At 42.3% G+C, this 27775-nt stretch overlaps 1 protein-coding gene across 1 annotated transcript; it reads right to left on the bottom strand.

Annotated features, from left to right (window-relative positions):
• Positions 1-27710, bottom strand: NUFIP1 (nuclear FMR1 interacting protein 1). The gene is made up of 10 exons (XM_075422209.1): positions 27404-27710; positions 27038-27126; positions 25772-25876; positions 25070-25132; positions 24658-24734; positions 16708-16800; positions 11828-12090; positions 7696-7824; positions 5684-5916; positions 1-2286 (listed from the first exon to the last, which is right to left on the bottom strand). Exons 1-10 carry the CDS (start codon positions 27660-27662, stop codon positions 1951-1953), a joined length of 1647 nt encoding a protein of 548 aa, XP_075278324.1. The 5' UTR covers positions 27663-27710; the 3' UTR covers positions 1-1950.
• Between the last annotated feature and the right edge of the window lie 65 nt (positions 27711-27775).

The raw sequence follows: 27775 nt of genomic DNA, 5'->3' as shown, positions 1-27775 counted from the left end.
GTGTGAAAGTTTAATAGTCTTAAGTCCATAATGACAACAGTATAAAGAATTCAGATTAAAGGTTTTGTTTGTTTGTTTTTTTAAACACAAGGTCAGAGTGTACAGTCAAAGAAAGCTCTGCAATCAACTCAATAGGGACAGGAGCCTGTTAAGGGTTGAGTAAAGTGCAATTTAGTAGCAATCCTAAGACCTCTATTTCTTTTCCTGCAGCTGGTACCCATGCTTTCAACAGCACTGGTACCACTCCACTCTGAAATCAGGTTCTGCCCAAGTGCCAGATCTCCGTGGCTTAGAGTCCTTGGCTGGTATTTTCATCACAGTAAAACTGTAAGAGCCATCAGCAAGTCAGTGAGACTGAGATGGCTCGTGGACCATCATGGGAAGAATGAATCATCTGCCTTGGAAATATAAATGTTTATGATCAGTGCTTCTATTCTGCACATATATTCTTGAGACACGCAACTTCTACAAGGGTGTTGATATTTATATAATTTCACAAATTTAGACAGTGCATTACAAACACAATATGCAGTCGTTACTATAAATAGCAAAGCAGTGGGACAGAATTTTCAACTATTTCTTATTTTCTATGCACCACAAATGAGATGTATGGCACAAGTTAAGGAACTAGAGGAAAGAAAATACAATTAGGCAACAAAAAAACCCCATGTGAATCTCCATATTTTACATGGTGGAATGGAAGGCTAGACTTCTACCAAAGCGGGGGAAAAAAAAAAAAAATCAGTCCCTGAGATTTAACTCCAACGCTTAACCATGACTAAAAGACAAAGAGCAGATTCTGAAGCAGAGGTTTTGATAATAGATTATTTTCATCGCATGTTTTCAGTGTCAACGTGACAAACCAACACCTGTCCTTGACAAGAAGGATTCTGACAAACAAATGCACAATATAATCAAAAGACTAAACTTGATTCTAAACCTTGGCTGATGCTTTTTTTAGTGCTCACAACACTATGGATGTACGCACAAATCTACGAAAAAAAGCATCACCGGATGCTGTAGGAGCATCATAACAATGTACTAAGGAAGACATTCTTCCAGAAAGCAAACTAATAAATTCCCAATGCATATTAAAAGGGACAAACCAATAACTCTTTGTAAACTTTCTAAACTTTGATAACGTTCTCAATACTAAGAGTTTGCTTTGAGAATTAAATTTGTCAGGCAATGACTGTAACAGCAGTTAAGGCCTAAGGCTCAACATCGGGTACCTGAGGTTGACCAGCAACCTAGCACTGATGCGAGCAGTTAGCAGTTATTGTATCTTTACTTACTTATTTTTAAAAAAAGATTCTTGCATCAGTTTGCACCCTCATTTCCATTTGTCTGCTCAACTCACAAATTAGTTCAGAGAGGAGGAGACTCCTGCTGCAAGCAGTACGTTTAGAGCCAAGTCAGTCATGTCTTCCATTTCATTTCTTCTTTTTATACTGGATATATTACATTTATATTGGATACATTATATCAAATAACAGCTGGGGAAAAAAAATATGCACTGAATTACCGTTTTCAAAAGTACACTGAAATAATTCTGGACACTCAGATATTCCCAGACACACCAGACCATGACTTCACGAGGAAGATCCACCCTACCGCAAGGTTACTTGGCTCTGGTGATGGACGGACATGCATTTCGTACTGAGGTAAAACATTCAGAGCTCTGAAGCTTGATCGCAGGGATCTGCATCTACGCCAGGGAAGGTCACACTCTGTGCCACTGCTGCCTTTCTGCCATGGGGAGACGCAATTACTCAGCACGGATGCTGTGTTGACAAGGAAATGGCCACCTCGGGCAGAACACATCAGAAAAGTGGTTTTAACAGCTTTCAGTATGTACTTAAATGATTATTTTGTTATACTGATGTCTCAAAAAGCATCAGCCAGGCTGAAAAGGTGAGTCTTTCCTTTATTGTCCACAACAGACATCTTCTACAGTGCTTCTTCACACTGAATTGACGGGGTTTCCCACACGTCCTCATCTGCCAAGTGAGCCATCTGTGAAGTCTGATCCATGGGTGTTTTCTCACCCTGGGCTATTAATAATACATCATCTTCTTCTGCTAACTGAAGGTCAGAGCTACAAGAACAATTAGATTCATGGAGTTTGTCTGTCAAAGACTCTGCTGTAGTTGCAGAGGACTGTTCAGTCTCTGTTCCAGCTTGTGGTTCGGTTTTAAAACTAAGTCCAAACACGTTGTTTCGGATGAGGTATCGAACACACTGCAAAATCACATTCCTCTCGTGTCGGATGTCCTGGGCCAGTAACTGGAAAGAAAGAAGAGAAGATGACACACATTTCCCTCTATTGCCCTGTAGCTCATACAAGCCTAGCAAGATGTACAGCTCTACTCAGTAGTTTTGAACATCTCAGTGTAAACAGCTGGCGCTCTCACACGAGTCGTGGGCACGTTTAAGCACTGCTCATTTAGCGCCATTAACGCACTGAGGAAAGCAGAAGTAGTGACAAACCTCACGGTGTCTTTTGGATTAAGCTGTCAGACTCAGTTTGCTCAAGTACTAGATAATGTCACAGAATACATCTAAATACCAGGAATTTTCACTTCAATTATCTGACTGTGGACCCAGATGATGATGGTCTTACATCATAAGACTAACATCTGAAACAATGCATTCCAGGCCACGTACTCCAGTACATCAGGACAGCAAGTCTATTAGCATCTTTCACACTTTCCAGGTTATACTGTATCTGTAATTTAATATCCCATGCATTTTTTATTAGAAAACCTCTGTGAATAAAAGATACTTACGAATACAAGGGAAAGGCAGGTTTCATCAGGTAGCAGAATATGGATTTAAATAACAATAACTGCTTTGGGCTATAATCACCAACATAAGTCTACCAGCTTAAAGTGCTGGAAGTCTCCCTCATCTCCTTTAATCTCGCTAAAGTTCATTTAGGCATTAAAATTCACTAAATTCATTAAAATGAATTAAAATTTGGTATATATGTGCGCTTGCAGCCCAGGCGGCCAACCAGATCCTGGGCTGCATCAGAAGCAGCCTGGGCAGCAGGGCGAGGGAGGGGATTCTGCCCCTCTGCTCTGCTCTGGTGAGACCCCACCTGGAGTCCTGCATCCAGCTCTGGAGCCTTCAGCACAGGAGACCTGGACCTGTTGGAGCGGGCACAGAGGAGGCCACAAAAATGATCAGAGGGCTAGAACACCTCTCCTGTGAGGAAGGGCTGAGAAAGTTGGGTCTGTTCAGCCTGGAGAAGAGAAGGCTCCAGGGAGACCTCATAGCAGCCTTCCAGTACCTGAAGCGGCTACAAGGAAGCTGGAGAGGGACTTTTCACAAGGGCAGGTAGTGATAGGACAAGGGGTAACGGCTTCAAGGTGAAAGAGGGTAGATTTAGACTAGCTATAAGAAATAAATTCTCTGCTCTGAGGGTGGTGAGGCACTGGCACAGGTTGCCCAGAGAAGCTGTGGATGCCCCCTCCCTGGAAACACTCAAGGTCAGGTTGGATGGGGCACTGAGCAACCTAATCCAGTGGTAGCTGGCCCTGCTCATGGCAGGGGGGTTGGACTAGATGACCTTTAAAGACCCCTTCCAACTCAAACTATTCTATGATTAAAAAAAAAAAAAAATCAGAAGGCTGAAGGACCTTTTGTCACTGCGAATGTCAGCAGAACAAGTACTCTGAACAAACAAGAAGTTTAAAGCAAGTGGCTAAATCTGTAACTACCTGATCATTTGCAGACTGTATTACACAGCCTAGCTAAATTCAGCTTGTAATATCACAAAGAAACTTTTTTGTTGTTGTTCTAAGTTTCAACAGTGGTTTAACCAGCCACTTCAAAGTGTGCACACTTTATTTCGACTAGTTACTAAGAGGTGTTACGAGCAGCTGACACCTGAAATGGGCCTTTGGAAATGTCCCGTCTGAACTACGAGATGCCGTTAGGGCAGAGCAGGGACAGCATAGTGATGTTCTCTTTGCCAGACTAGAAGAAACTGCTGAATTCCCAAATGGCCAAAAAAAGGCACAGATAGGATGCACCACCACCCTATCAAAGACTGTATCTTTGTACTATATTTTTTAATGCAGGGATGGGTATCAGTGGAGTGATGCTACACAGGCTTTTGACTTTGTCAGCATACAGAATGGCTAAACACACATTTCTGCTTGCATGGCTACAATAAATACGTTTTAGTAGTGCCCAAGCTCACTGCCAAGTGAGTGCCAACAGGCATCTGCAGCTATTCTCCTACACCCCCCTTTTATTTTTTTTTTTTAAGCATCCCTTCACTGATACAACATCCTTTTCTTAGCAATCCCACTTCCTTACTTTTTGGATAAATTCTCAGCAGTGACTCACTAAAATGTCAACTTTGCTTCCTCAAGGTTTTCATATACCTCTGACAGTGGAAGCCTACCTGTGAATCTCAGGCACTCCTCTCTGTTCACAGCCACAGTACACATCCTTTAACAACAGTTTTAAGCAACATTAAAAGGCAAAAAACCCTACCAAAATGCAACTTTAAAAATGGACTACACTGGCAAGCTACAATTCATGCTTCCAGTGTTCTGCCAGCTTCTCTCAGCACGTGGGACTTCATAAGACTTTTCTCCAGAGTCCTCACTGCTTTGATCACCAACAACTTTGAAGAGCAAGAGATAGAGACAACTGCATGCTCAGGGAGCCAGACAAAGGGCAAACACTTCCTTTGCAGTCACTAGGAGTTTTAACTCTTGGCAGCGATAGCAGTATGTGCTAAAAAGACTATCAAGGGATTTCTCCCACATCTGCAGCTCGAGGTGTGGCTTATCAGGTATCTCTTGCCTAAACATCCTGTTTCGTTTCAGAGCCCTTATGTCAGTGGCACCCTGCTTTCTCCTGTGCTCTGCCCACAGCAAGCTCGCCTTGCACGGGGGAGCTTTATGATGGCTATTTACAGAGTCACAAGGGTAGTCTACCTATCTGACACTGCTTTTGAGTATTAAATGCAACTTGAAGTTTTTGTTTACACTAAAGAAAGCCACCAAGCTTCCAAATAGGATGCTCTGCATTGTTACAGAGAAGAGAATCGTAACACCTTGGAGTCACCCCACCCCTACAAATCTCTTCTCACCATTCTGAGACACGAACTTGCTCTTCAAGGTACCAGTGCTGTCACCTCCTCAGATTGGTCTACACATGCCTACAGAGAACAAACCCATGCATGTGCAGCTTGCAGCTCAACACCACTGTACGGTTTAAGTCACCAACACCCTTATTAACAACATCTCTTTGACTGCACCTAAAAAATTGTGTGCTACTCAATCAGGGGAAGGCAGCTGAAGAGCAAAGCCAGGAGCAAAGGGAGGAAGATCAGAGTAAGTCTGATGGATCACACACAAACAAAGCCTACTGGATACTACCAAAGGGAGGAATAAAGCTTTTATCCTTTGTACAGCTCATTTTAGGGACACGACTAAGTTGTCATCTCTTGCTCACCAAAGTCAGTCATTACCTGAATGTGCACCAGGGTATTTCTATTTGTCTATTTAAGCATCTACACTTTCTCTGAGAGAAATGCTCACTTCGCTATTTTAAGACAGGACCTTTGCTAACAGACGGCTCTAACTTCCCACAGGGAAGAGGAGAACGGCTCACAAACAATGCTACTCTTGCACAGAAGGCATTATTTTAGCACTGTTACCATTTCCAGCAGAGTTGGACGGCGCTTCGGAAGGAGACGCAATGTTTTCTTGCCCCGGTAACCAGGCCCTCTGGGGGAATGTGCATTTGAGTTCGAGCGTCTTAACGTTGTGCCTGCATATTCTGGACGTTTTCGATTCGGCTTTTGACTCCAAGGAACAGAAGGAGTTTGAGGCGTATTTCTGAGCGTAGCCTGGTTTTTCTCATCTTTTGGTGCAGTCTTGACAGGGATTTCTTAAAGAAAAAGAACACACTTTCATCTCAAACTTAAAAGCCTCTTTAGCGTGCTTACATCCCCATGCACTGGCAGTTCATTAGTACTATTCTTGCTCGCACAACCTGATGTGAAGATGTTCCAGGTTTACTTGGAAGAAGGGAGGGTTTTGTTTGGTTTGGGGTTTCTTCTAAAACACAAAAAATAATCTCTAAACAGTCACAGAAAGGAAAACAAGATATTTAAATGCTGCAACATGAAACAAAAAACAGAAGTAGTGAGAATTTAACGAGATTTTCAAATCTCTGCTTTGTTATCACTTTTAGAAAGTACATTGCATCTGCTTCCAATATAGCTTCCTGCAAATTCAGCTGCTGAGAAAATCATGATACAGTTAGGGCAGAGGATGCCCCAGTTCACTTCCCTGCCTGCTAGATGCTCTCTGTAACTCTGGGTACGCTGTCTAGGGCAAATAAGACATAGTGACTATCCGCAAAAACAAGGAGCAGCAGCAGTTCTCTACCATGCACTGATGCATACACTCAGAGAAGCACAAAACCCAAGTACTACAGAGTTCAAGTCTTACTGCAACATCCAGTAGCCTTCTATGGAAAAAGCCCGTAAGGACATGGAAATTAGTTCACAGTGTGAGTGCAACAGCTTTTTTCTGGCACTACTCCAACATGATTCGAAGTGAGGCTGAAGACAGGCTGCTTTTTCTTCCCCAACTAGGGGAAAAAAGGCTTGGAACATTTGATAACACACACCCTAACCAAAGACATTTTATGCCTCTCCCCCACCTTTCAACCCAGGACATGGGGCTGAAAAAAGACAAGCAAAGAAGGAGAAAAAAAATCCACTCAATCTTTCAGGAAACTCTGAGGCTGTATGCTGTAAGGCTAAGGTGGGGAGGAGGGGAAGAAAAAAAAAAGGCATTAGGGGCAGCACAGGCCAAGTGGACCAGGCCATCCTCCTGCACCGGCTGTCTGCACAAATTCTGCGTTCTGTCCAGGTGCTTCTCCAAGACCGGGAGCTATCACCATACTGGGAATAAATAATGGCTCACCCAGTAAACCCAGTTAGTGCTCAAAACTGGGAGGTCGGATGAATGTGGAAACAAGAGAAGCAGAATAACAGCATATCCTTTTACTCCTCCCAGCCTGTCTTTATGCATGGCTTACACCAGCACTAGCATGCACTGTCACTGAAAGCAAACTGGAAAGGATCTGTACACAGATCGCAAAAACATCCCCGTGCATAACCTTTCACAAGCTTCTCTCTTTACTTGTATAGGCCTAAAAACCAACAGGTACAAGACAGCTCTGAATTACAGCACTGGCACACAGGCCAGAACTCAAAAGGCACTTCGGTAGCCAAGTGTTTTGGAGATATGGCCACTGAACTGCATTACATTAACATCTTTGCTAAACACAAGCCACAGCTTACATGCTGTATTTTCTTCTGCGAGACCTTTGATTTCTCTTAAAAGTTTTTTTCTCAAGAAATTGTAAGTACTATGTAGGTTCTGTCTGGCACTGATAATCTGTAGCTTTCCGCAGCAGGGGATGCAGCCATAAAGAGCTACCACTGGGCTATTGCAACTCACAAATGCTGCTTTTATAAATAAACGGGACCTGGACAATTGGATGGCAAAGGACCAGATACAGCAGTGGTGAAGTGCCCCACTCTTCCCAAAAAAGGGTCATTCGTGATCAGACCTTATCACCGCTTACAGTCCGCACCAGCAGAGTGACGTAGAGGAGAGGAGAGGGGCAGAGGACACACTCACTCATACGCACCTTCAGGCTCGCTGTCAGACGCGCTGCCATAGTTGGCCAATAACGAGATCAGGGCGGGGGTGACCTGCTTGGGAACAACAGTCGATCCCACCATCCTGTCTTTGGTGGCTGCTTCGTCCTTGTCGGATTCTGCAGGGAGAGAACAGTCAAGAGGTATTTTTCCCCCTATACTCCTGCGTGCCAACAGCCAGCCTTGCTGCTAATTCCCCATCTCACCACGACGCAAGACCGATGTTGAGTACCACTGCTCAACACCGTGGACTGATAAAACCACCCCACACTTGCCTACCCTTTAAAGACATTCGCTGGCAAAGTCATCTCACCACTGGCTTACAGTCCTGCCAGCAAAGCTACAGAAGCAAAAAAAAAAAAAAAAAAAAGTTTCCTGAACAAGAGCTTGGGCTTTCTGGTTCTTTCTTCACACACCAGACAGAATTATAGGTTTTACTATCAAGTGTAGGTAAAGAGAGAGAGAGGATTTCATACTGTGTTTTGAAGGATTTAGTCCTGCGCAGGCGGGGAAGGATTCAAAAGCCAGTCAGGGAGGAGGGGAATGGAGAACTAAGCTTATTCAAAGCAAGAATTCAGGAGCAAAGAAATTTTTGGATAGTAAAAAAAGTTCATAAGGGACATTGAGAACCAAGGCTACAAGTCAGACGATTCGTTTTCAGCAGTACTTACGACCACTTGATACTTAAATCCCTGCAGAGCACTATGGCCATGCACAAGTACATGACACATTACAGTCTCAAACTGCCCCAAAAGAGAATACTGGGAAAATAGGAGGCAAGTGGACCAAAAATGCTAAAATTGAAGACACTAGCAAAACAGAGCCCTAACAGAAAAAATTCCTAAGAATAAACATGCAAAATTGTGGAGGCTTTAGTTTGAAAAAAAAGGATCTATATGCATTAAAATCTTGGAAAGACTCTCAGGTGAATAGTGCTAGAGTTAGCAGGAAAACTTGGAAAAGCTTTTCAGCAATACATCTGCATACAAATTTCATATATATATATACACACACACCCCCCACTACTAAAAACATTTTGAGAAACTGGCAGCCTGTTGAGACGTCTAGAAAAAGACTTGTTGCAGTCTTATTTTCACAAAGAAAGAGCATTTTGTCTTCTCCCATCCCCTGTCTGTCTAAGCCTGCCCCACAGGAAAGGTGCCTCACGCTTCTCAAGAAGATTTTACTGAAATAAACACTTATGAGATCTTTATTTTGAAATCACAAATGTTTCTCTATTGTTTTCTAATATATCATTAACAATTGACAATTTCATTCACTGGAACTCGTGCCATTTGGTAGCAGAAGTTCTAGATAAATATGCAAGTATTTATCTAAACTACTTACCTGCCTCTCTTTCCTTTGAGCCCTTTTTGAGAAAGGTTGATTCTCACTGGTTTAGTAATCACGCCAATTTGCAATTACATTGGAAGCTCATGCTAAATGTGGTGCATTTTTCTAATGGAGAATGCATAGCATCTGCGTATACTTACGCATTTACTCCAAGTTACTTTATTCATTGCTGCTTTCTTCTCTCTCATCCAAAATGCTGAGTGCCTTTTCTTTTTACTGTCTTTAAATTGTACAGAATTAATTTGCTTTTTAGCAAATTAGGAAAACATTTACCAGAATACATTTTCTCTTTGAGAGTAATAATTTGGAGGAAGCATTATGCACTAGAGAATACACCTGTCTGTTTCTAGTCAGTAGATCCCTCAAAATTTTACACCCGACAGGCTCATTGTCTTTCCTTATTTCTGCTTATAAATGAATAAGAAAATTCTGTTTTCTCATCTCTCATTCAGTATCTTCGCTTTAAAGGAACTAGCCGCTAAACAGAACTTAAGTGAATACATTATGGAAAAAATACATTCTCTCTGGAGAAAGGGCTGCTGCTGTTAGAAAGGTTTGAACACTCCAACAAAAATGTACCTATACAGAAAAATTATGGACTTGTATGTTTTTTTTTTAAATTCCGTTTAGTTATATTGTGTTTGTTGTTATTTGTTATGACTATATTTCTCCATAGTATAAAAAACTGCAACTGACTTTACTAATGTATAACAAGCAAGCACCACATTCCTTTTCTACCTATTATAACAAGTTACTGGCTTTATTTTGGTATAATTAGACTTTTTATCATTAAGTAAAACTCGAATGCTGTGGGAAAATACAGTTATATTTAAGCATACTTAAGTATCCCTTCACACAGAGATTAGCGGAATGAACAAATTGCATAGGGGTGCTGAGTTCTTGTTCCCACTAATTGAAGATTATGTTTTCAAGAGGAAAAACTCAGCATCAGACATCTTTCCAGGGGATGCATTCAAACCTTGTTGCTAAAAATAGCTAAAGTCAGCTTACATGCCATATTCTAAGAGTACTGCATCACTGACTATATTATAAATAGTTATATCTGTAGAGTCTATATTGCTGCCAGCATGTGGAAACAAGACATGCTCACCAAAAAAACTAAGCAGCAATACTTCAGAAAACACGCACATATGGAGAGTGTCAAGAGAAAATTAGATAATATAGCAAAAACCAGAATTAAAAGAAAAATGCTGACATTTTAAGTAATTAACTCATACAAGGAAGTCCATTTGTTTCCACATTCTAAATACAGTTATTTCAAAACCACAAAGGGATATTTAATAGTCTTTAAAAAATAATTTGATTGTCAAAGTACTTCATTCTTCTGGCTTTATGAGGATTTTCTTCTTTTACACGTTACTTCAGCAGCCTAAGCTGGTGCATGTCCTTTAGGCTATCGTGCCGTATTCATGGCAGAACATGTAATATTGCACACAAACTTTTTGGCAGTGCTTCCAAAGCCCTGACTAGCAAGCAAAAGTTTCAGCATCTAAACTTAAAACAACCCAGATGCTATTTCTTACCCTCTCCTTTCTAAACTTATTACAGCATGACTTCCCTATGGCTCGAACCACTTTCCCTTTGCTGCCTTTCCCAGACACGTGTTTTGGATAAAAAAGCATTCCTAATCAGGAGATTACAGGTAAAATAATATTATTATGGTAAATTACTGGTTAAAAAAAGACAGAATAGAGGTACTCCATTAAGAAACCCTCTTCAGTTTGTTAGCTAAACATTGATTTAAAGCAAGTACTGTATTTTAAAACATACAAAGCTAAGACAAATAAGTATCCAGCGTGGATATTTTTCAAATCCAAGACACTCCTACATCCCACATCCCAACGTCTTCTCCTCTTCAGATTAAGAATTTTTTGATGATACAGAATAAAATTTAATGCTTCCTAATTCTCACAGAAAAATCATAAAAGTAGTCTGCTAGCTTTCCCCTATGGGTTTATACTACGACCAGCTTGGCTTGCAAGCAAACTTATGTAGAAGTGCTTAATACTGGTAGTATCTTAAACATTCTTGTGTCAGCCTTTCCAAAACAGAATTTTTCTTCCTCTTCTATGACATTGCATTTCAGCTTCTTTACAAACGGTACCTCAGCCAAGTCTCCTAGTTTTAGCTCCTCCTACCAGCACATGTAGACATGAATTCAGATGGACACACATATCTCAAAGACTTCTATAGACTACTCAGATAGTTTCCTCCGTAACAGGTCAAGCTTACTAGGACAGAAGCTCCCTGAAATGCAAGATTTATCCCATTTCCTTTAGATAAACCACTAACCAAATTTCACAATAACTACACTGGAAATTTTCTTAGAAGACCATGTCCTGAATTGGGACACCTCTCTATGAAAATTTCCAAAGGAAGTTAAGTGCAAGTTTTAGGCACAGGGATGTCAGACTACCTTCAAGCTTATGACCCTGTTGGCCCTACTGTAGCCACAATACAGCAATCCCGCACTTTTTTTTTGTTAGTAACAATGAGAAGTATGACAACAGGCTCCCCAGTATTCTTCTCCAAGCATACTGTAAAGCCTTGCATCGATGTATCAATCTTCTCTTGAGAGAGTTATCTCTATTTAAACACACCTAGTTAGCCCTCTTTCAATCAAAGACAGAGTTTACATGTTTTTCTAAATCCCCATCTCTCTCTAGGAGTTGTTAGTTACACAAAAGCTCAGTAATATTTTCAACAGTACTCATTAAAATAGAAATTTTTCAAGTTCCCTCATCTTACCATCATCACTATTTGCCAGAAGACTAAGAGGGTCCATGTCCTTCACACTCGGCTGAGCCGCCACAGCACGCTGTTCTTCATGTTCCTTTTCACACATGCCATTTTCTGGTCCATTGGCTTCATTTTGAGTTCTATGTACATTATAGTCGCCACTATTTTCCCCGAATTTCTTCCAGAATGGGTGTCTTTGTCTCCTCCTCTCTTTTCCTTGCTGATCAAACCTCTCTTCATTTTCTGGAGGTTTCCACATCCCCTTCATTTTGCTGGAGAAGAAAAACACAAAGCTCACACAAATGATGAACTATGAGAATAAAAAAAAAAAAAAAAAAAATCAATTGACATAACCAAACAGCTCAGGCCCATATTTAAGCTTCAGCAACACAGCACGATGCCAGGACTTACTCCAGCTCAGCTAACATGTGGTGACAGACCAGACAGGTAGTCACAGCTCATCTCATTATCAGGGCAATGTGAAAAACCTGGAATCTAAACGCAGAGTTTGAAGTTCATCAGTTTTATCTTTTGACAAGGCAAAGGGTACGAGGGCTAAGCAAGTTTCTTGGCTACCTCACAGTGTGAGGATACAGTGTTTTCATTTCACATTACAAATATTCCCTTCACTTAAGCAATGAATTTAGTAGGCATGGTGATAATGGGTTGACGGTTGGACTCCATGATCTTAAAGGTCTTTTCCAGCCTTAATGATTCCATAATTCTATAAGACATTCACAAACAGGGGGAAAACGGAATTAAAAGGAAATCATCTGATATAAGCATACTTCCACTGCTGAAGTGTCCTTTTTCCAGTTACAACTCAGAGCAGGATCTTGCTGCACTAAAACCACTCAGCCATCTGACATCATCAATTGCAGTAACAACTGCCTGCTTCTGCCTCCAACTAACATGACGTTCATCTTTATCACTCAGATGGAAAAGGAAGAAAATAAACTTCTATCAGGACAATTGATTATAAAAAACCCAAAATGAGTCCTAAATTATGGAAAGAGCACAGCACACTGGTTGTGCTAATCTTCCTGGTTATCCTATAAACACAAAACATGTTTATAGGAAGGTACTTGGAGAGCCTAACAAACCCTCATCAAAGTCTATAGATACAAGAATAGGTGTCACCCTGACAGAAAAGCAAATATAGAAGTGACAACATAAGCTTCCTGAAAATACTTATTTTCAAGCAACAAAAACTTAATTCAGCAAAACAACACTGCAACTAATCATCAGAGCATTACAACCACAGAAGACATACAAGATCTACCATGCTGAATAAGCTCCATGGTTTGTTTTGCTCTGTACTCTCTCCCTTGGCCTCACCTACAGCATGGCAGGGGTCCTGTTACCCCTAGTCAACTGTATAATACCATACTTGGCCAAGAGCTTCTTCCTGAAACTTCTTCCTGGGTCTAGAGTCATCCATCTTCAGGCAGAGTCCCATAGGTATATTTCTAACCTTGTACCTTGTTAACTGACAAGCAGCCAGTGGAACATGCAAGGAAAGAAAAAAGAGCATAAAAGCAGGGCAAATGGTCACCCTTCTCCTCACCTACTTTTCAGCAGGGTACCACTTAGAGACCCTCTCTGACCAGATGTGCTCCCAAGACACTGACGGTTTTGCATCTCAAGCTGTGGGGTGCTGTGTGAATGTCTGGCATCCCTGAAATCTTGCAGCAAGGTGTTAATATTTTGGAAAAAGGACTTCATTTGGTTTGTCTTCATTCTGATGTCCAAAATGGTCATTTGGTACCCCCACCCTTCCTGAGTTACAAGAAACAGTATATAACTGCATTCTATCCACCTCTTCCCACCTACGCAATTCTTCTAGACCTCCATCATACCGCACTTCCAAGCCACCCACTTTTTTGCTTGTACAGAAACATTCCTGTTGCCAACATTCCTCTCTTCCATACCTTTTCAGCATAATGAAGTCTTTCTTGAGAGAACAGGGCCTGCCATAGCATTCAAAATGGCTTTATATTGAAAATAAAACGTTTCATTTCATTCTCCAGTCATTTCATGGCATTGTCTAACACTGATTGCTCAGCCCTGGTAGCGTCATCCACCACGGCGCTCCTGTGGCATAAGAGGCAAGCCACCACCTCCGGGTGCCTCAGTCTCCCATCCACAAAAGGAGGCGAATATTAGCTCTCATAATTCAACTCCATCTAGACAGACAACTGCATGTCTGAATTTGGACAACCAGGCTCTAAATTTAGGATGTTGTTGTATAAACTAGAAGATATTGAGCAAACATAGGCTCCGTTAGAGGTGTTGTCCTTGACCAAGGGTTAAAAACAACATTCTGATTTCCCTGGGGCCTCAAACACCTGGAAAGAAACCCCAAGGTCACAAACACATCCCGACAAATGTGAGACTGGCATCTGCCTTCTGCCTTCCTCTTGTGAAAGACATAATCTCCACTTCCTGTTCAGAGGGGATAAAGAGCCATGCGCTACTAATCAGCTGCTGCAAGACACCACACAGACTGCCAAAGTGGTCCTTCTGCATCTCTAATCTCACACATGGGGATGCTGAGAATTAGCAGTTGTACAGCACTTCAGAGAACCACAAATGGAAAGCGCCATAGAAGTGTTAAGCATCTAATTCCTTCTAAATCTTACTTAGCTATTTGCTTTAACAGTATCGCTTGCAGAGAACGAGCTGTATTCTATTTTTTCCTCACACATCAGTAAATTTGCCAGATAAGCACCAATCCCAAAATCTTTACTGTTGATACACAAAGCAGAAACGACAGCTTTTTGGACAGTTCATCAGGTCTATAGTGCTAGCAGTTCAGGGAAGGGAAGGGGAAAAAAAAAGAACAAATTTCTAAAATCAACAAGAGCTAAAAGTCACTAAGTGAAATCGAATAGGATAAAACCTTTAGTTTTCAGGGCTTTGTTTTTCCCAAACAGTTTTCCAGCTATGAAGTTACTAATGCATGTAATAGTTAAGTATGAAATTGCTGATGGACATTTAACACTATGTAACGCACCCAACTCACAGCCACAACAGTTACCAAATAAGCCTGTAGACACCAAACAGTTCGTTACTTTGACAAGCAAACTTAGCTTTGTTCACAAGAACCTCCAAACGTAATTCCACATATTTGCAACTTTAGTCTCAATGCCTAGGTTTGGTTGTTTGGGTCCAAAGCACTTCTGCAACTTTATATATTTCAAAGTTCCCACTTCAGTCTTTTCTGAACCCTTCCTTCCAAAGTCACAAAAGTCAACTGGCTGGAGAGGGTGGGTAAGTGTTGGGTCTTCTGAAGCACACGCTGCACCAAGGTAACTTGCACTATCACCATTTAACAAATCACACTAGCCTGGCATGAACCCTATTCTGCACTAGTTCAACCACTTTATCACGGTGCAAGTTCTAGTTTGTCTGGTGTCATTCCCTATTAAAAAATAAATGAATAAAAAAAGCCAGACAAGCTCCAGCTTCATTTCCATGCAACAGCAAGTGGGATTTAGCAAGAGCCCCTTAGAATTGGGTCTGCTCCTGTGTTCCAGCTCAGTCATTTTCATTTAAACAAGTGATATTCTGGGGGCATGGGTCATTGTAATATCTTTTAAAAGTCTTCCCACACACCCTAAAGTAGAGCTAACGAAGTTAGCTGATTTCACATAATACTAACACTGTGGGGAAGAGAAAAGAACAAAGATCATACTAGAAAGTAATTCACAATATAAGGGAAGAGAACAGCTAAAAATCAAACAGGATTAAGTATTAGGCCCAGAACAAAGGCAGCAGATAGATAAAGACGATGGAAGGTAGAAGAAAGAAGTAGCACTACTTAAGCTATGAAAATAAAGTTAAATCTTCCTCCTTTCTTCACTTGATTATTGATTTCTCATCTGAAAGGAGAAGTAAGCAGCCAAATCTGCTCACAAAATCTCTCTTGACCACTTTCAAGCATTAAAGGATTAGACCATGTGCATTCATTATGTTGCGTGACTTCTGTCCCCATTATTTCTTTTTCAGAGACCAAGGTTACGCTGATCTAACGAATGGCCACTGGAATGTGGTTTTCTCAAAAAAGCCAGAGTGCAGAATTCAGCACGGACATCAGATTTCTAACACAATTATTGTTTAATTTAACTGAAGTGGACTATGAAGCACTGTAAACAAAGGAACATTACATCTGCAGTTTGTCAAATGACCTGTCCTCTGTTAAAGGGCAGCTAGATCACAGAATCATAGGTTGGAAAAGACCTCCAAGATCATCAAGTCCAACCGTCAACTCAACACCACCATGCCTGCTAAACCATATCCCAAAGTGCCACATCTACATGTGTATGAACACCTCCAGCGATGGTGACTCCACCACCTGCCTGGGCAGCCTGTTCCAATGTCTGACCACTCTTCCAGTAAAGAATTTTTTCCTAATATCCAGTCTAAACCTCCCCTGACGCAACTTGAGGCCATTGCCTCTTGTCCTATTGCTAGTTACCTGGGAGAAGAGACCAACACCTGCCTCACTACAACCTCCTTTCAGGCAGTTGTAGAGAGCAATAAGGTCCACCCTCAGCCTCCTCTTCTCCAGACTAAACAGCCCCAGTTCCTTCAGTCACTCCTCACAAGACTTGTTCTCCAGACCCCTCACCAGCCTCACTGCCCTTCTCTGGACACGCTCCAGCAACTCAATGTCCTTCTTGTAGTGAGGGGCCCAAAACTGAACACAGTACTCAAGGTCCGGCCTCACCAGTGCCGAGTACAGGGGCACGATCATCTCCCTACTCCTGCTGGCCACACTAATCCTGACACAAGCCAGAGGCAGTAAGTGCTGGGAGACCACAGTAAGAGAGCATATATCTGAACTCATTGGGAAGAGACCAACAAGCTTGTTTCAAAATACTTACCCAAACTGTTGGGTAGTCAGCACTTCTCCCCTTTCTTCCTTCTGCATCTGCATTGCCTTCTTCCTTTCAATATTTGCCAGCGTAGGAAAATTTCTAGAAGAAAAAAAACCAAAAATAATTCACTGGCTCTTAAATGATTCACTATACTTTGTCAATTCACCCTCTACCAAAGCAGCATCTTCTATAACTGTAATAGATTTTTAAGAAACACAAAAGATTTTTAAAACATTTCATGGAAGTTTAACAGACTGTTTCCTTCTTAAAAAGGCAAGAAACGGGAATGCATTTATGCTTATATACCCAGATTTAAAAAAAAAAAAAAAAAAATGAAAAAAATGAATCTGTCAAATTGGCATGATTAGATTTACCAAACCATCAAACAAGCTACACAGAAATAGTTCAGTCACGCATATGGACCCTCTGCCTGTCCCTACACATAACAGCACAATTTAGTTCTGCAGTCTTAATTTTATTATGCTTCAGCTGGAGTATTTGAAGGATCTTAAAAGCTACAACATGCCTTTAGCAAACCAACTGCTGAGTTCTTGTAATATATAAAAAAAAAACCCACCACGTTATAAGAACAGCTTCTGGGTGCATGAGGCCCATTTAATGTGATAAAGAAAAGCACACAAGTTTCCTCTCAAGCAATATTCAGTATTGTGCTTGCACACTGACCTCTACTTCACCAAAATTACTGCCCCTTTTCTCTTCCAGCTTCCAAGAAAAATTGCTAAGTCATGCAGATCAAAACAAATCTACTGTTGTAACCATCTCCCAAACTATCCCTCTCTTCCATTCTCCTCCTCCCTTCCCAACCCTCCCTGCGGATGAACACCACGCTGGTTCTAACATGCAAGTCCTGCTGCAAATTACGGTCAAAGCCTAAAAATGGCTACGTTGGTTGCTCTGTAAACATTAGTTAGCTAAATCCCAGTGCTTTGAGATAAAGGTGGTAAATGGGAAACACATGCACACTCCCACCAGCTTCTGGACAGAAACACAAGGTATAAATATTTGATAACTTTATTAAAACGGAGTAACAAGAAACTTAGAACAGTTACTCTGTTCTGTTAGATATATAGCTATCAAAAAGGACATGTATCTTTCTTTAAATATTTAATCTTATCACATGCATCTTCCCTGATTTACAACATGAATGTTAAGTGTCACAGTGATGCAGGACAGCTTCAATCACATACCAAGGGAATAAGATGAGAAGCATTTCCTATGAGACACACCTAAACACATTACAGAACTTCTCTCCTTTAAGAGGATTTGAACATGAGCTGTCAACGTCTATTTTCATTGGATTTCTCCCAGAAATCCGCCTTACAGCTCAAGCGAGCATAGGGATGGGATGTCTTATCTCCACTCTTCCCCATTAGCTACATTTGTTCATCCATGTTATAACACTTTCAGTACACAGAAAGCATGCAATGAATTATTTAATCTCAAGAGCTTCACACTGACAGAGACCCCTGTGCTTGGCACCTCTCCACAGTTTTAGAATAAGATGCTTTCCTTCACATGAGCAAGGCTCGCAGGAGGGGAGAGCGCCACAAAATAAACAGTCATGCTCAAGAGAGCTCCAAGCTCGTCTTAGCCATTTTTTTTTTTTCTTTTAGAAGACATAAGGGAAGACCCTTAATCCTGCGGCAAAGGAGTCTTCAAAGTGCTCCTGTAGTTATGCTGATTAAGGACATATTCAGACACGCTCTCACAACATGATTTGAGACATGACTGCCTCCCACTTTCATTCCTACAAGTTACCACTCCCTCCGCCGAGCCACCGTAATGGACTCCACAATTGCTTTCAGTTCGACTCAGTGCCAAGACAGACAGACTTCTCTTAAACCACCCTTCCAGTTGACACATGCAGTAACTAACAGCTAAAGAGAGCACAAGTCTTAAGTCCCAAGTATGCCTGCAGAAGCACATCTGAAGGCACCTCTAGTGGCTGTGTTTCTTTTCTCCAGCTCTCCTCAAATGGTAAATAGCATTTCACTCGCTGCCTTTACCTTGCGCAGAAAACATACCTATTTTGACAGCACACTTGCACAGAGTGTTTCATTTCATTCACAATGAGCAAATGAGCATCTGCTAGTTTATTCTTCCGTCGAAGGACTCGGTGGGCAGTAAGCTCTAGATGTTCAAGTCCACGGGTCACCAGCCTCAGTACAAGGTAGACTGGGTTCACTCCTGCCCAGGTGTTCTGCTCTGTGAGGATGAATCACAGAATGTTCGGGGTTGGAAGGGACCTCTGTGGGTCATTTAGTCCAACCCTCCTGCCAAAGCAGGGTCACCTAGAGCAGTCTGCAGAGGACCTTGTCCAGGTGGGTCTTGAATATCTCCAGAGAAGGAGAATCCACAACCTCTCTGGGCAGCCTGTTCCAGTGCTCCGTCAAAGCCTCCGATGAGGCTGGGCTAAGCCCACCAGTGGGTCCTGGTGGAACCAGGCCAAGTCAACCTCAGTTCTCCCTGCAAGGAGCAAGTGGACCAAAGAGGCATGGACCAAAGCTACCCACCTACCCCGATGTACCAGCCCCAGTGCAACTCTACAACTCATCAGTTACCACAGCCCCAGCACAAAAAGGTCTGTGCACCTCCTAACATCAGCTGGATCATAGATTCATAGAATCAATACAGTTGGAAAAGACCCCCAAGATCATCAAGTCCAATCATCAACCCAACACCACCATGCCTACTAAACCATGTCCTGAAGTGCTGTATCTACACATTTTCTGAACACCTCTAGGGATGGTGACTCCACCACTTCCCTGGGAAACCTGTTCCAATGCCCATGGAGGCAGCAGCAAAATTCAGCTGGACCCTAAGCGGTCGCAAATGCCTACAATGGAAAAATTATGGTCTCAGGGTACAACTTTACAGCAGACTTTGCAAACTTCACTAACTAAGGACAGCCACAAAGTACTTCGGAGAGGTCAAAAATCAAAGAGAGGAATTAATTTTTTTTTTTTTAATTATTCTTATTCAGAAAGGTCAAATTTAGGAAGACTGCTCCTGACCAGAGGTGTGATGATGCAGAAAGGAAGAGCCTATACTGAATCTTTCCACATAAAAGGCCACGTGTTAAAATACGACAAGCTGACTTGGGTTTGAATCCTTCTCAGAAGGTATGCCCTCCTCCCCCAATAAAACAAGGTTCTTAAGATGTTACCTACAAACACCACTGAAACCGACATATCCCAGCACCTAGGTCCTGTAAACAACTTGTCAAAGCTTGACTACAGACTGCTTCATCCGTCACCGCAAAGGCTTTACAAACCTAAGCAATTTCTTGTAAAAGAGGGAGTTGAACCAGGACGTGATGGTCTGGCACAGTAGATTTCATGCAGGAGCCAGCAGTGGCCGAGAAGGTGGTCCCATTTCATGGCAGCTGCAGTTTCCAGCAAAAGACATTTCTATAATCCAAACTGGAACTTTTTCAGCATATATTGTCAGGATAGCCTGAAAACCAGTTTTCTGGCGTTAAGGTGAGTATATTACATATACACCAACAGACTGACATGAAGGTAAAGGATACCTAAAGCTTCCAGAGACAGGGAATGGTGACACTGAGCATAATCACTAACATGTGTGCCTTTGAGTAGGTGAATATATTTTTTTTTCAATAAATGAGTGCACTAGCTGAAGTCATACATGTTTTACAGGCCAGTGAACTCTATCTTGCTTACATAAACATCAGAGTAAACTAGCTCTTAGCAAGCAGTGGAAAAACAGAGCTTTACTAACGTCTAACAGAAGAGACCTGTTTCTATAGCAGTGTACACAATGAATTTCTGAGCCCAGAGCTATACAAGTTTATCATCTTTACAGGAACAGCACTGTGATCAAATTGCCTCAGTAAGTTCTTGAGCTGGTCTTGACTGCATTCGCACAACCAACAGCAAAGGGGACAGGGATAGCCTGAAGCGAACAAAGATAGCCCAACAGAGAGCTGATAAAATCTTGGTTTAAGACTCTCAGGCATTTTATCACGCACTGTGCCTCTAGTGTGATTTTACCATACATTAGCTGAGGCAGTTTTATTGCTAATCCGTCCCTGCAGTTCAGAGTAAACTTTATTGTATCTCTGTTTACCTTGATCTACCAACACATTCTTTCTGCTTTGGCTTGTCTTCTCTAATTTTACCAGGTGCTAAGAAATTATTTTCCTTATTACATATGTAACTACTATGAATGCAACACCAGGGAGGATTCCAAGCTACTGTAGGATTCTCATTATGCAACTAGAGAACCACAAATTAATTAGAAGCGGTGTGGTCAACGTTACTGGCCTTCTTTCATTAAGCACATGCTCAGCCTATGAGATGTATCGCAAGGAAATGCAGCAGTCAATCTCTAACTGCACCAAAAAAACACAACAGATCAAAGAAACAAGGGGAGGAGGGGAAGAATTTAAGCAACACACAAGATCAAGAGAATCCTCCAATGCTATACTAGGACCTAAGGAAAAGTAAGTTTAATGATTCACCTGAACACCAGGGCAGCCTTGTCACATTCTTTCTAGCAACTTCTGGTCAATCACAGAATGGTAGGGGTTGGAAGGGACCTCTGTGGGTCATCTAGTCCAACCCTCCTGTTGACTCAAGAAGAGCTGGTTCGAAACTGATGGGCTAGCAGGACCCACATCTCCTTTGGAAAGAAGGGAATACAGCCATACCTCATTCTGACACATTAAGGAAATCCACTGTAGATAATTCGCTTTAAATTTGTGTTTAAGAAAAAAATATGCTGAAAACAGCACATTTCTCAACACTTGGGACAGGACAAATCAAAACAAGAAAAGTAATTGTAACCATCAAAGTTGATCTCGGACTGCACAGCCATCTGCCTGCAAAACCCAGGGAAACCCTGAGAACCTGCTGAACTTCATGTCTATTGCTGTCCGCTTACCTTCAGATCGCCTGGCCCAGCAGGTTCAGCGGGCCACAAAGCAGTAAAGAGTCTTTTAGGTAAGCAGAGACATGGAGGCTGCAGTGATGAACTGGGCATTGTACAGAATCCGAGACAGGAAAACAGCGTTCTGACCCAGCGTACTTCATCCAGAGATACTCACTCCTTACTAGCTCTCCCCTTCCTCTTCCCTCTATGTGAGGAAGGCTGTGCTTCAAACACAGGTTCTTTCTAACAGATTTTAGCAGGATACACAACTGAGCAACACAGCTGCTAATTAAGCAGAAAATCTCAACTCTAAGTAATTATTTATAACATCTGGAAGAACAAGCAAGACAGGAATGTTAGGGATGCAGCACGGAAACACACACACTAAATCATTGCAACCTGATTAGAAACAAACTACTAGTGACCTAAAAAGATTCATTCTTACCTCTGACTGGAGCTTCTAGAAAGAAAAAGGCTTTTTCTTGTCACCATAAACCACAAATGCCTAATAGCTCAGACTCCCTCCGGTGACCTTATTTTGTATACAATACAATGTTTACTGTGAGTCAACAAGAGACCTTCAGTGCTAAACTGATGCTTTGCTGGAGATCCAATTAATGCTTCACAAACGTTTCAGCTGGGTTTCTCTCTTCTTCCCCCTCCCCCCCTCTTTTTTTTGTTTGTTAAATTATAAAAAGAAGGCTGTTGGTACAGCTTCCTTGTTGTACAAAGAGTAACAAAAGCCACCCAGGTAGTCATTCTACACCCATTCATTACAGCTAAACAAGATGCCCACACAAGGACTGAAGTACCAAAATAAGCTACAGCAGTACTCCATCTAGTGGCCTTGGCTTACAAAGTCCTAATCCCATTTTGCCTTTTTTGGTTGGTGGTCATGACTACTAGACTTTATTTCCATTTATTTTAGTGTGCCACAGTGAACAAAGCCTTTCAGCAATGTTGTACCACAGCCAAATTATATTCATCTGTAAAAAACCAATAGCATGTGCCATGAGATTCTCTAGAAACTCAACAAGAATGATCTCAGGCAGAGTATCACCTTTACAATTAACTGCAGATAAACATTGCTTTGACTCGCAGCACCCACTCCCCAAGAAAACAGTACCTAAACATGACTGTACATTCAATTCCTGCTTCCCGAATGTTCTAAACAGAAGAGCATGTACCAACACACATACCTTAAACATCACTTCAACACTTAAACATCAGCACCAGCTACTAGATAGGAACTCTCCCAAACACCTCCCAAAACAGGAAAGTGTATATGCAAAGCTACAAATGAATAGCAAAGGCTCCGCACACAAGTATTGATAGACAGACAAATCTAAAGACATTTTGGATTTTGCTAACTCTGTTCAAACACTTTGTATTGTAAGTATTAAAGACTTGGTAAGTATTACTATTGGGAAAAAAAAAAGAAAAAGACAGCAATATGTAGCATGAAAGCAAGTGAAAAACCAAACCCTCACATACCTTTTGAATAAAATGAAACCTTGGAACCAAAATTCATCTCACACCGAATCTGTACTGGCACAGATCACAACCAATTTTCATCTGGTTAACTACGGCATTTTAAACACTAGGCAAAATAAAGTTTTTGTTAACTCCACCCCCCCACACCTCCCCCAAACAACACTACACTCTCCACCTGCCACCACAAAAAGCTGTTCAGGACCTGCAGATTCCCTTCATTTGTAAAAAGTGAACAGCAGGTGCAACAGTTGACTGCTATGATGTGCTGACATAGTAAAAGACTTCCCTTTGTGGTTCTGAAATTTGCAGAAAAAAATGAAACCACATCCAAATGAATGTTAAACTTGCAGGGATTTGCTCCTTCCCATTACATGGGGAGAAATTTTGCTTCTCAATACAGCATTAATAAAGAGGCAATAAAAAACCTCCTACTATACCCTTGACTCATTTTTCCTTGTTATACAAACCCATTGTATAAAAACTTCTTAAGGGAAGACAGGTTCAAAACAAGAATGCATTAATACTGCTTTCTGACATAAATGCAAGCTGGATTTATCAAGTAAGACTGCATCAGACAACTGGGTTTATTGTAATTAAAAAAAACAAAACAACAGAACAGGTGACTAGTACACTGCCCAAGATCATCACCAGTGGTCTTTAAATTTGTATCATTTCTCACTCTGCATATAAGACTCTTGCTCATGGAACAAAACCTGTGTACTGATCAATTCTAAGACTATCCTAAGTCTAGAACAGAAGTGAGGAAAGCCTATAGCATCTTCCACCTTTTGGAAAAGGGTAGATTTTAATCTGTTCAACTTAAGAGGAAAAAAAACCCCAAAACATCAGTGGGATCAGATCTACAGAAGTTCACCGTGAATTTTTAAACACCTCAGTCCTGGTAAATGGAAAATTGTATCACCTCACATCAAAAAATAAGCAATACTGCTTACAGGTGAACTTCATCTCGTACCCTTGATACGACGAGAGTTAGACTACTTCAGACAGCATCACTCATGGATTCTGTTCTCTTTCAGTAAAAAAAAAAAGTGCCAAGCAATGCAGAAAGTTCTTAGAAATTATGAGAACTCCCTGTTGGGGTCTACTGGGACAACTAAAGCTGTGGAAATTTGCACAGAGCCAGACGTATTACAGCTATAGTCACTACAACAATTCCGTATTTCTTAGCTATTAAAAAAATCACCAAGCAAACACACACACATTTCTGACCTAAAATGTTTCACTGATCAGGCTAAAAGGAATGAGTCGTTCACCTAACCTGGGGTACCAAATCAAACATTGGTGAAAGCGATCTCCTCCTCAGCTGATATCCCTGCCTTCTGTTACAATCATCCAAACGATGACAGGCTCTGCAGCTCACACACCCCTGGCTTGGGCGTTCTGACACAGACCACTGCCGCAGGAGTTCTGCCGACTCGAAGGACCAGCAGCAGCAAGCACGTGCTGCTACTGCCTTTCAGCTGTCACCCAACAATCACACACAGAAAACAGAGCATAACAAATTCATAGGTCACAAGTTCTACTCACTTTTTTCTTTCTTCTCTCCACCTAGCGATCTCTTCTGGACTATCTAATTTTATTCTTTTAGCACCAGGTGCATGTGCCTAAGGAAAAAGGATTTCACAGTTGGTTAAAAAGGGGAAGGAAAAAACCCACAAAAAAAGAAAAAATAAAAAAGCATCATTCCGCCAACTACAGCAGCATCACACTGTTTTCACCTCCAGAAGCGGTGAGACTGCACACAGTGATTACAAAATGAACCCATTAAAAAAACAACAACACAATGTTCAACACATTTTCATCTAAAATATTGTCTTGCAACAGATTCTGCTCAGAGGTGATCCTCCCAGATGGATGAAAGCAAGCCTCTGCAGGATGAGAAAAGGGACTACCGCAAGGATTGCACAGATTCATGTTTTGGGCCCAGGGGGATACCTACGTTCTTCCAGTGTATCTGAACTATCTTCTCATGCGCGCTGAAATTGCAACCTTCTTCCGTGCACTGCAAGATAAGGGGGTGAACTGAAGACACAATAAGTTACACAAACAAATTATAAACAAGCATTTGAGTACCCTTCAGACAAACTCGATGCCAGATGCCTGTACAGTTAGTTACACAGAACTTTTAAGCTACCCAGTTTCAAAACAAACATGATGGTAAATACAGTAAGAAGCGATAATGTACTTCTAAATTTAATCTGATTCTAGAATAACCAGTGAAGCCACCGTATCTGATAATTGGAGATAACATGAAGTTAACCTAAGAGAAAGATTTGCAAGATTCTCCAATTTCAATTTTTTATACTTCTCTGCAATAAAGGAGGGCATTTTTAAAATATGTTTTCCACACAAAGCCTTTTCACACAAAAAATTTTACATGCTATACTGATGTCAGTAAATTAATTCCTACCGCTGGGTTGACTTAGCAATACTTCACAAGAAAGACGTTAAAATGGCTTCAGCAATAAAACCAGAGAGCACCCCTACACACAGCATTCAGAAAAAAATCCCCTGCTAACACTTTTTGTTGCTCTGGAATCTCTTTGCTAAGTCTTCCGTTCAAAGAGTGACTGCAGCTAACTACTTATCATGCACACATTTAAAAATCAAGGCATAAATAAAACAAGCCAAACTCATCAACCTGTTCATGTTGTGAAAGATGTTCATCATAATTCTCCTGGTTTTTATAGCCACGGTCACAGGTATCACAATAATGAGAGAAAACTGGCTCTTTTTTCTTTTTGGTCTGAAAAAAAACAAAAGAAGAAATAATCTCAAGACTGAAATTACAAGATTACAAGGTATTTGTATTTTTAATCAGGCGTGAAATACTTTCATGAGTATTTTTGTTGATAAAGCCATCAACTAAAACAGGTTTCAAAGATAAGCTAACACACCGTGAAAGCGAAGTTCACATCACTCATCTTCCAAATAAAGCACCCTGCACTCAGCTCTTTCCCCTACCACCTTTCCATCAATTATCGCTTCTCCATACACACCAGGGTGGCACAGGTTTATGGAGGGCTGGAAGGAAAGCTAGGCTACAGCCCTCAGTCTCTTCCCTATCAAGTCAGATCATGCTTGTTCTCATATTACATGTTAAGAGCTCAGAGGGTAGCAGAGATCCTTCCTTCTCCCACTGTGCACGTCAGGGTGATCTGGCTGCCTGGCCCTGATAATGTAATAGAGCACAAATGTAATTTAGGCACTCGGGCATGGTAAGGGCTTTTCTGAAGTAAACTTGTGTTAAAATTTGGTTGAAATGTATCTTTCTTTCAACAGCCTCAAAATCTGCAGACTGATTATCATATGTTTGCTTTCTTGTAAAGGCAAGCATGCTAGACATGAGTATGGGGTCTCTAGTACCACAGAGCAAGTTCCACAAGACTGTCACTGACCCAGAATCACAGAATGGTTTGGGTTGGAAGAGACCTTAAAGGCCATCCACTACAACCCCTCCCCTGCCACAGGCAGGGACACCTTCCACCAGACCAGGTTACTCAAAGCCCCCTCCAACCTGGCCTTGAACACTGCCAGGGAGGGGGCAGCCACAGCTTCTCTGGGCAACCTGTGCCAGTGCCTCACCACCCTCAGGGTAAAGAATTTCTTCCTTACGTCCAATCTAAACCTGCCCTCTTTCAGTGGTTTAAAACTGTCGCCCCGCGTCCTGTCACTACAGGCCCTGGTAAAAAAACTCTCTCCGTCTTTCTTATGAGCCCCCTTTATGAGCTGAAAGGCCACAATAAGGTCTCCCTGGACCCTTCTCTTCTCTAGACTGAATAAGCCCAACTCTCTCAGCCTTTCCCCACAGCAGAGGTGCTCCAGCCCTCTGATCATTTCTGCAGCCTCCTCTGGACCCGCTCCAACAGCTCCATATCTTTCTTGAGCTGGGGACCCCAGTCCATACCTTCGGCTTGCTATTCTCTTCTGGAATACGTTTACTAAACCCAGGCGCTTGCTTGCCTTGCCATTTCTGGGAAAAATTGCCATTTCCACCTTCAAAAAAAAAAAAAAAAAGAAAAAAGCAGAGCCAGTTAGACATACTGCGGATAAAACACCCCCCCTGCGACCTCGGTGGGCCCGCTGCGGCAGGGAAGTGCCCGGGGTAGAAACGAGCCAGGGCTGCGCGACCAGCACGGACACCGGGGCACACGCCTGGAGCGAGGGGGAGTCCTCCGCCCCCCAGGGGACAGGGACAGCCCCAGAGTCCCCACCGGCGAGGGATCGGAAGGAGTCCCCAGGCCCGAGAGACGCCCCGCCCCGCGCCCCTCACCAGCGTGCGGGCCCTGCCGTCGCTCGCCGTAGGCCTGCGGGTAACGGGCGGCGGGCGGCGGGTAGCTGTCGGCGGGCTGAGAGAAGCTCTCGGTGGGCGGGTAGCTGTCGGGCTGCGGGTAGTTGTCGCCGGGCGGGCAGCCGTCGGGCGGCGGGTAGGCCCCAGGGGCGGCCCAGAAGCCGGGGTCCCAGGGGGGTGGCGGGCAGAAGGGCGGGGGGAGCCCGGGCGGGGGCGGCGGGTACCAGGCGAAGGGGTTCATGGCGGCCCCCGCTCCGCGACGCGCTCCCACCACCACCACGTGGCGCTGCACCGGCGGCCGCTGAAAAATGCGTCACTTCCGGGGCTCAGCCCCTCCAGACTAGTGCGGAGGGG

The sequence above is a fragment of the Opisthocomus hoazin genome, chromosome 1 (genome assembly GCF_030867145.1).
Source record: "Opisthocomus hoazin isolate bOpiHoa1 chromosome 1, bOpiHoa1.hap1, whole genome shotgun sequence".
Taxonomy (NCBI): domain Eukaryota; kingdom Metazoa; phylum Chordata; class Aves; order Opisthocomiformes; family Opisthocomidae; genus Opisthocomus; species Opisthocomus hoazin.
The sequence above is the reverse complement of the archived record's forward strand: the minus strand, read 5'-3'. Positions and strand labels throughout refer to the sequence as shown.